The sequence below is a fragment of the Galeopterus variegatus genome, unplaced genomic scaffold, assembly GCF_000696425.1.
Source record: "Galeopterus variegatus unplaced genomic scaffold, G_variegatus-3.0.2 Scaffold466, whole genome shotgun sequence".
Taxonomy (NCBI): Eukaryota; Metazoa; Chordata; class Mammalia; order Dermoptera; family Cynocephalidae; genus Galeopterus; species Galeopterus variegatus.
In genome coordinates, this window is record NW_007726577.1 from 105,274 (window position 1) to 114,479 (window position 9,206).

General features: G+C 48.8%; 1 protein-coding gene across 1 annotated transcript in view; it reads left to right on the forward strand.

Annotated features, from left to right (window-relative positions):
* Window positions 1-9,206, forward strand: part of LOC103587613 (chromosome unknown open reading frame, human C16orf96) — a 34,423-nt gene that overhangs the window by 15,775 nt on the left and 9,442 nt on the right. The window contains exons 6-9 of the mRNA XM_008569128.1: window positions 256-341; window positions 790-900; window positions 5,778-5,852; window positions 7,232-7,396. Coding sequence (XP_008567350.1) covers window positions 256-341; window positions 790-900; window positions 5,778-5,852; window positions 7,232-7,396 — 437 coding nt within the window. The remainder of the gene's footprint in view (window positions 1-255; window positions 342-789; window positions 901-5,777; window positions 5,853-7,231; window positions 7,397-9,206) is intronic.

Sequence of the window (9,206 nt, forward strand, 5' to 3'; positions counted from 1 at the left end):
CTGGTTAGCTCAGTTAGTTAGAGCGTGGTGCTGATAACACCAAGGTCAAGGGCTCGAATCCCCATACTGGCCAGTTACCAAAAATAAGGAAACAAAGAAGAAAATCTAAAAGTACCCCAAAGGCCCGTAAGTTGACAGTACATTTCTGTCTGACAGTGCTGCTCTAGACATGTCATGACAGAAACAGGTGGAGCTCTAGCCAAGTCCTCTTCCTCCATCCCTGCCCCCAACAGCCACTCCCTCCTTTGCTTTCAGCTAACATGGGAGGTACATCCAAGCCTGGGACGACCCTGGATGACCTGCAGGAAAAGATTGGCAACCTCCAGAAATCCAGGCTAAAGGTCAGTGTCCCTGGAGGAGAAGATGATGGCTTGAGGTGAGCTGATGGCAGACTCCTTGACCCCACGATCCCCCCAGATGCAGCCTTTGTCTGCAGCTGAAAGGGGGCCTGGGAAGTGAGGGGGCTGAGAAGACGTCTGCCCCCGGAGGAGGAGCCAGCTGGGGTGGGGGTCCCACGGGAAGTGGCTGCATGGGTCCTCCTATTGAGTGTCTCAGGTGGCTGTCAAGATGGCAGGTTGGAAGGGCTGGCTGGTTACACCTGGTTAGAGCACTGTGCTGATAACACCAAGGTCAAAGGATTGGATCTCTGTACCAGCCAGCTGTCAAAAAAAAAAAAAAGATGTCAGTTTAGAGGCAAACTGGTCTGGTACATTCTGCTTGGCTGCCTTAGGCCCTTTCCCAGCCATGGTGACCTCAGAAGCCTCGGACATCTGTGTCTCCCCCTTCTAGGAGAAGGAACTTGAGAGAATTTGGGGCAAACAGATAGACATGATGAAGGACCACTACACTGTGCTGGACAGGACGGTGACAAACCTCCAGAATCGCCTGGATGAGTTCAAGGTTTGGAGGTCTGGGTGGGCTCTGGACAGGAGACAAGGGGAGGATTCTTCATTGGGACATTTGAGACTCTCCCCAGAGGTTTTGCAGAAGGCGGGGATGCCCTGAAGGCCAGGGAACCAGTGAACACTTTACTGGCATTTTACTGTGCCTAAATCGTACTTCACTGATAACACCAAGGCTCAGGGTTCGATTCCTGTACCGGTCAGCTGCCCCCCCCACCAGTTTTTTTTTTCATCTGCCGTAAATTATACCTCAGTTAAAAACAGACAAATCCTGCCATCACCTCCCACACACATATAAACAGAAGGACCTGGATAGTGTCCCTCTGGTTGACTGCTGTGTCACCCTCCCTTAGAAGGACAGAGTGAAGGCTCAATAACATTTGCAGAATGAATCAATGAATGAATAAGAGGAGTTCTTGTGTCAATTCATATGTTCATAACATTTCCCCTACACCAGCTTGCTTTGGGGGAACAAGGCCCTTCCCTGAGTTCTCAGCACTGCAGGGCCTTTCTGGAACAGCAGATTTACTAATAGGATAAATGTGAAGATGGATACAGAGCAGCTCCCTAGGGCTCACTCAACTGGACACCTTCCCTGGCGGACCTGAAGGGGCCTGACTCAATGAGCTGGCCTTTTGTCCTGGCCTGATGGGTCCTTAGGACCTACACATTCAGTCTATATCTTGTCCCAGAGGTCCCAGGCCTTTGGAGAAAGGATCAAAGCATGGTTTCCAGTAGGAGGGAATGACCTTCCCCCAAAGTATAGAGAGACAAAGTCTCAAATAGAACAATAGTTGTTTCTATGGGGGCTCCTGATCCCAAGTCAGTACTGATAGATGTTGCAACATGGATGAAGTTCAAAAACATTATGCTAAGGGAAAGAAGCCAGACATAAAAGGTAAGCTATTGTACAATTCCTTTTATATGAAATATGCAGAATAGGTAAATTCATAGAGATAACACGTTGGTAGTTGCCAGGGAATAGGGGAAGGGAGAAGTGGGGAGTGACTGCTAACAGGTACTGGGTTTCCTTTTGGGATAATAAAAATGTCTTGGAACTAGACAGCAGTGGTGGTTGCACAACACTGTGAATGCACTAAATGCCACTGAATTGCTCACTTTAAAATAGTAAATTTCATCTTATGTGGATTTCATCTCAATTTAAATAAAATAAAGTAGATGATTCTCCCTGTGCAAGTTCTCAGCTATCAAGTGTTGACTTACCTGAAGAATCTGCCTGCTTTTGTGCATTCTCCAGTGCCTCCAGGGGTGCGTGTGCATGCACACGTGTGTCTGTGTGTGTGTGCACATGTGTGTGTGTATTTAATTTTTCCAGAGTGGATGGTTGTGGGAGCATCAGGAATTCCCTTGACCATCCAGGAAGTGGAAACGCTACATTTCTATTTTGAATGGGATTTAATTCATAACTTCGGTTGGGGAGAAGAGACATTTTTACATATGAGGGTTCATCAAAAGGCTCATGGGAAGATGGAATCAAAAGATAATACAAATCTTTCCATGAGCTTTTTGAAGACCCCTTGTATTAGTCCTTTGTACATTGTTGTACTGTTCCAAACTATGGTATGTCTTTGCATTTACTAAAAACGTATACAGTTCAATGGACTTTGGAGGTAATCAAATGAGGTAATGTGTAGAAATACTTTGCAAAATCAAGAAATTTCTAGGGCCGAGCCCGTGGCGCACGTGGGAGAGTGCGGCGCTGGGAGCGCAGTGGCGCTCCCGCCGCGGGTTCGGATCCTATATAGGGATGACCGGTGCGCTCACAGCACTCACTGGCTGAGCGCGATGCAGCCGGTCTCAAAAAGGAAAAAAAAAAAAAAAATTTCTAGAAATGAAAGGACAGGCTCATTTGCAGCAAGGAGCAAATCTAAGACCGCTTGCAGAACAATCCCTAGGAATGGATGCATGAGTAGCAGTGGCTCCAAAAACATCACGAGGTGTTATAGGTTGAATGGTGGACCCCAAAAAACATATGTCCATGTCCTAATCCCTGGAACCTATGAATGTGACTTTATTTGATATAAAAATCTCTGCAGATATAATTGAGGATCTTGAGATGAAGAGATCATCCTGATTGGTGCAGGAAAGCACAAAATCCAATGACAAGTGTCCTCATAGGAGAAAGGAGAAGGAGATTTGAGACACACAGACGAGGAGGCCATATGAAGATGGAGGCAGAGATCGGAATGATGTGGCCACAAGCCAAGGAAGGCCAGGAGGCACCAGAAGTTGGAAGAGGCAGGAAATATTTTCCCCTTGAACCCTTGGAGGGAGCATGGTTCTGCTAACAGTTTGATTTTGGATGTCTGGCCTCCTGAAGTGGTAAAGAATAGATTTCTGTAGTATTAAGCCAGCCTATTAGTGGTAATTTGTTATGACAGTCACGGGAGCCCAGGTTTAGGTGATGGCCATCACCAAGAGAGACTGTGGGCATCAGCTGCTAGAGCCCTGGGGTCCTCCCAGGCACAGTTCTTTCTGAGCCTCTCCTATAAGCACCCAGGAGTCCAGAGTCAAAGCCACGAGTAGCCTTGTCATGGGAAAAAAGGACCAGTGTGATCAGCAGGTGGAGAGGGTTTAGAGCTTCTGGAGGGTTTCTCTTAGACTGTTTCCCACCAAGCACACAGCAGGAAAATAAACACGAACAGAATCATTTTTTTTGACTGGCTGGCCGGGACAGGGACTGAACCCTTGACCTTGGTTTTACCAGCACCAAGCTCTAAACAACTGAGCTAACCGGTCAGTCCTGAGTCTTTCCTATTGATTCTATAGAAAACGTGGTTTGCCCTTTGTAAGTGGACAGGCAGTCGTTTAGAAAGCTGTGCTGCATCCCGAAAGCATCCTTGAAGAAAAGTGATTTATGCACAGCTCTGGCTTGGTGCAGGAGAAGACTGATAGCTCATGTGTATTGAATGTTAACTGTCTGCTGGGACATTCTCAATTCTATTTCTAGTCCCCTCAATGCCTTTGGAAGAGGAGTGGAATTTATGCCATTTGAAAGAGGAAGAGACAGAAATTCAGGCAAAGAACCAGCCTCAGCTTACCTGGCCGGGAGGTGGCCTGGTATTGTGGTTCTGAGCACAGGCTTTGAGATAGGTACACCTGGGTTTGAATCCCAATTCTAACACTTACTGTGTTTATCAGCTGCTGTAACAAATTACCACAAACTGGGTGTCTTAAAGAGATAGAGATTTATTCTCTCACAGTTCTGGAGGCCAGAAGTCTGAAATCAAGGTATCACGGGGCCATGTTCCCTATGAGAGTTCTTGGGGAGAATCCTTCCTGGCCTCTTCCAGCTTCTGGTGGCTCCAGGTGTCCCTTAGCTTACAGCTGCATCACTCCATTCTCTGCTTCTGTGGTCACACAGCCTCTTTCTGTGTCTCTGTGTCTTCACATGGCCTTCTCTTATAAGGACATCAGTCATTGCATTCAGGGCCCACCTAGTCCACTATGGCCTCAGATTAACTTTAATCATATCTGCAGAGACCTTTATTATTTGCAAAGAATGCCACATTCACAGGTTCTGGGAGGACATCAATTTTGGGTGAGCCACTGCTCAACCCAGTACACAAGTGACCCTGGCAATGGAAGTTAGAGGGTCCCACCTAATCACCACTATTTATTTCTAGATTTTTAAGTAGTTGAGAAAATACAGAAAGAGCCAAGTGGAGGTAGAAGTATTAATGCTGTTCTTGATAACTCTGAAAGGTTGATATTGGGTTGCAGGGAGCAGCTGGACTGGAGACCAAAGCTCTTGCTCCCTAGGTTTCTCCTTCTAGACCTTGGGACCCTCCTGTGGCTCTAAGTGGATGTGATGGAGCTTTGTGTGGATGAGAATTTGGTTCAACTTCAAATAACATAAAGCCCCCCGCATAACCAGTTTAAACAATGCATAAGTTTATTCTCTTTCACATTCAAGAAATTTGGATGCTCTGTTCAGAGCTGGTAGGGTGCTCCACGGTGTTGGAGACCCAAGCTCCGTTTTTCTTATTCTCCTCTGTGACTTCCACTCACGAGCTCACCTCATGGTCCACGATGGCTGCTGGGGGTTAACTCCAGTCATTAACTCTACGTTCAAGCCAGCAGTGAAGAGGATAGAGGATGGAGGAGGTTAGACACCCTCCCTCTCGCTCCCATATACACCTCAATGGTCACACTAAGCTATAAGAGAGGCTGTGAAATGCAATCTTGATTCTGGGCAGCCACGTTCCAGCTAAAGGTTGGAAGTTCTGTTCCTAAGCGTGAGGAGGAGATCAGACGTGGAGGGAGAAGCAGAAGCCTGCTCGCGGCTTTGGAGGAAAAGTGACTCCACCCTCTGTGGCCATGGGGAGGCTCTTCCCAGGCAGATTAGCTGCTGCTACTATCATGGGGGGACCTAGTAAGTGGAGAGAGATGAGAATTAATGGGTAGAATTGGCTCTTCCTGGAGTTCTGAGGGTGGGAAAGAAGGGTTTCCCCTAACACGTGGGCACAATGTGTGGCATGTAAGTACTCAGCTGGTGATAGTTTGGAATCCACACCAGGACCCCATTACAGATCAGAAGAGGTGAACTTGCCCTGCACATCTCGGAGCCAAATCATCAGCATCGGTGTGTGCTTTCCTTCCTCAGGTCTAACTCCCTGTGCAGGCAAATTCCTATGATGCCACCTCCAAGTGGACAGCTGTCCCAAGTTCCATGTTCCTTCCCTTCTGATCTCGGAACTTAGAGCCTTTGATCTGGAGCCTTCCAAGGCACCCACCTGCCTGTCCAATTGGCCCCGTCGGCCCTTCCAGCACATAGCAATGGTGGAAGTGGGAGGCTGAAATTGTCCTTGAGGCTTCCGAGGATGGCTGATGTGCCTTTTCATCTGCTCCTAGGGTCTCCAGGCACAAATCAAAAGGCTGGAAATGAGCAAGGTGGATAAAATCACGATGGAGCAGGAGCTGAAGGAGGTGTGTGAGTGGTGTCTCTGCCTTACTCAGTCCCCATCCTGAGCCCCCACTCCCCATCCTGAGTCCATGCTCCCCATCCCGAGTTCCTGCTCCCCATCCTGAGCCCTGCTCCCCATCCTGAGCCCTGCTCCCACCCTGATTTCCTGCTCCCATCCTGAGCCCTGCTCCCCATCCTGAGCCCTGCTCCCACCCTGATTTCCTGCTCCCCATCCTGAGCCCTGCTCCCATCCTGAGCCCTGCTCCCCATCCTGAGCCCTGCTCCCACCCTGAGCCCTGCTCCCACCCTGATTTCCTGCTCCCATCCTGAGCCCTGCTCCCACCCTGATTTCCTGCTCCCATCCTGAGCCCTGCTCCCACCCTGATTTCCTGCTCCCATCCTGAGCCCTGCTCCCACCCTGATTTCCTGCTCCCATCCTGAGCCCTGCTCCCACCCTGATTTCCTGCTCCCATCCTGAGCCCTGCTCCCACCCTGATTTCCTGCTCCCATCCTGAGCCCTGCTCCCACCCTGATTTCCTGCTCCCATCCTGAGCCCTGCTCCCACCCTGATTTCCTGCTCCCATCCTGAGCCCTGCTCCCACCCTGATTTCCTGCTCCCATCCTGAGCCCTGCTCCCACCCTGATTTCCTGCTCCCATCCTGAGCCCTGCTCCCACCCTGATTTCCTGCTCCCATCCTGAGCCCTGCTCCCACCCTGATTTCCTGCTCCCATCCTGAGCCCTGCTCCCACCCTGATTTCCTGCTCCCATCCTGAGCCCTGCTCCCACCTTGATTTCCTGCTCCCCATCCTGAGCCCTGCTCCCATCCTGAGCCCTGTTCACATCCTGAGCCCCATTCCCTTCCTGAGCCCCCACACCCCATCCTGAGCCTGTTCCCATCCTGAGTCCCTGCTGCCCATCCTGAGCCCCCACGCCCCTCCTGAGCTCCTGCTCCTATCCTGAGCCCAGACTCGCCATTCTGCCCCAGCTCCCCATCCTTAGTCACGACTCTCCCACCCAGGGAAACCGAATCATCTGGGCAAAGCCAGGCAGAGACCTTCTAGCTTTTCCTTCTGCCTTTATCCATATAGAAAGGTTGGGGGAACTTCTCAAAAGTTGTCCCATTAACTCCTATTTTCCATGACTCAGGATTAGTGACACTGTGTTCTGTGAACTTAAAAATCAAGCATCAACTTCCCTGTTACAAGAAAACCTTGACTTAGATCTCAAGGTTGTGTTTGAACCAGCCTAGACCCCAAGGTTGAATTTAAGCCAAGGCTAAAAGTCCAGGGTCCTGAACTAGAAAAATTGACCACAGGGGTCCGATATCTCCTGGCTTCCCCAGCTCACACCCCAGCAGCCCCGCCCCCTGAGCTCTCATAGAGCTCAACCCTCTCTCCATAGAAAGCTGACAGGAGCACCCTGGCCAGTAAGGCAAGCCGGGCCGACCTGGAGACAGTGGCAACGGAGCTGAATGAGGTGATTCAGGACATGCTGTTCAGGGTCACAACCCACGAAGATGACTGGAGGACATGTGTGAATAAGCTCAGCAAAGACTTGAACACCAAGGTGAGTGTTCCTGTGTTTGTTGTCACTTGCTGCATGACGAATCACCCTAGAACTTAGCAGCTTCAGCCAACATTCACAGCCTCTGAGGGGCTAGAGTCTGGGAGCTGCTTAGCTGGGTGGCTCAGGGTGACCCATGGCTTTGTCATCTGAAGGCGTGACTGGGGCTGGAGGAGCCACTTTGAAGATGGTGACCTTGCGTGGCTGTTGATTAGACTCCTCCATTCCTCATCACGTGGATGACTCCTTAGGGCTGCTTGAATGGCCTCATGACAGCTGGCATCCTCCAGAACAAATGACCCAAGAGAGCAAGAGAGAAGCTACGATGTCTTATGACTTAGCCACAGGAGTCCACCTCCATCACTTTTGTAATATCCTGTTGGTTACATAAGTCAGCCCTATTCAATGTGGGAGTGGACTACTCAATAGTGTGAGTACCCAGAGGGATAGTTGGGGACCATCCTGCAAGCTGACCACCACACCTCTACTGGCTGGGCAAGCAAAGGGACATGTGGGGTGTAGGAGAGGAGTCTGCAGAGATACCATGCTGGTCATTCATTCATTCATTCATCACTTACCGACTGCCTGTGATGTGCCAGACCTTGGGGAAGTGTCAATGAGGAGTCACAGCCCCTGCCTCAATTTGTACAGTCAAATAGAGAGACAGGGACAGTAAGACCAGCAATGACAGTGCTACATGGTTCTTGCAACTGAAGTGGCTAGAATGGCCAGAAGAGCTTGGGTGGAGAATCTGGCAGCTCCCGTTTGAGTCCAGCTCCCCCATGAGCAGGAGCATGCACTGAGAAAACTTATATAGCCTCACCAAGGCTCAGTTTGCTCCTCTGTGAAATGGGAATTTATTCATTTATCAGCTATGCATTGGGTACCTGGAGTACTAGTCACTGGGGATCCAGCATGAGCAAAACAGATAGTGGTCTTTGCAGAGATGTATTATCAAAGAAATTACACAAATCAATGCAAAATTACAGCTGGATGACAGTTCACAGAACAACTGACCTGTTTTTCTTCGATAATTCAATGGTGTTACAATACCAAGGTCAAGGGTTTGGCCAGCTGCCTAAATAAATAAATAAATAAAATAATAATAACTAAATGGCAGATGGGTAAGTGGACAGAGAGATTACTCTAGATTAAGAGTCTTAGAAGACAAAACAACTAAATGCAAATGAAGAGATTTTACTTGTTTCCTTGTTCAGTTGCACCAACTCTACAAATGGGCTGGGAATGAGATCCAGGAATTATCATTAATTGTGTTAGATGTGGTGATGGTACTGTGGTTATGTATGAAAATGTCCTCATCTTTTAGAGATAATTACTCAAATATTTATGAGTCAAATATCATGATTTTTGTAACTTTAAAAAAATACTCCATTTAGGGGCTGGCCAGTTAGCTCAGTTGGTTAGAACATGGTGTTACAACACCAAGGTCAAGGGTTTGATCCCTGTACTGGCCAGCTGCCAACAAAAACAAAAACAAAAAAAGAAGGCAAATATAACAACATATTAATAATTATTATATCTAGGTGGTGGATATATGGGAGTTAATTATTCTAGTCTTTCTACTTCTATGTTTGCAATTTTTCCTAAGAAAAGGCTTTTTTTTTTTTTTTGTCTTTTGTCTTTTTGTTCCGTGTCCGGCAACGGATCGCAACCCTCAGTGTTGCCCCCGTACCGGACCAGGGACCAGCAACGGGATTGCAAACCTCGGTGTTGCTCCCACGCCTCGCTCAGCCAGTGAGCGGGAGCCGGTCTGTATGTGGGATCCGAACCCTCGGGCGGCAGCGCCGCCGCG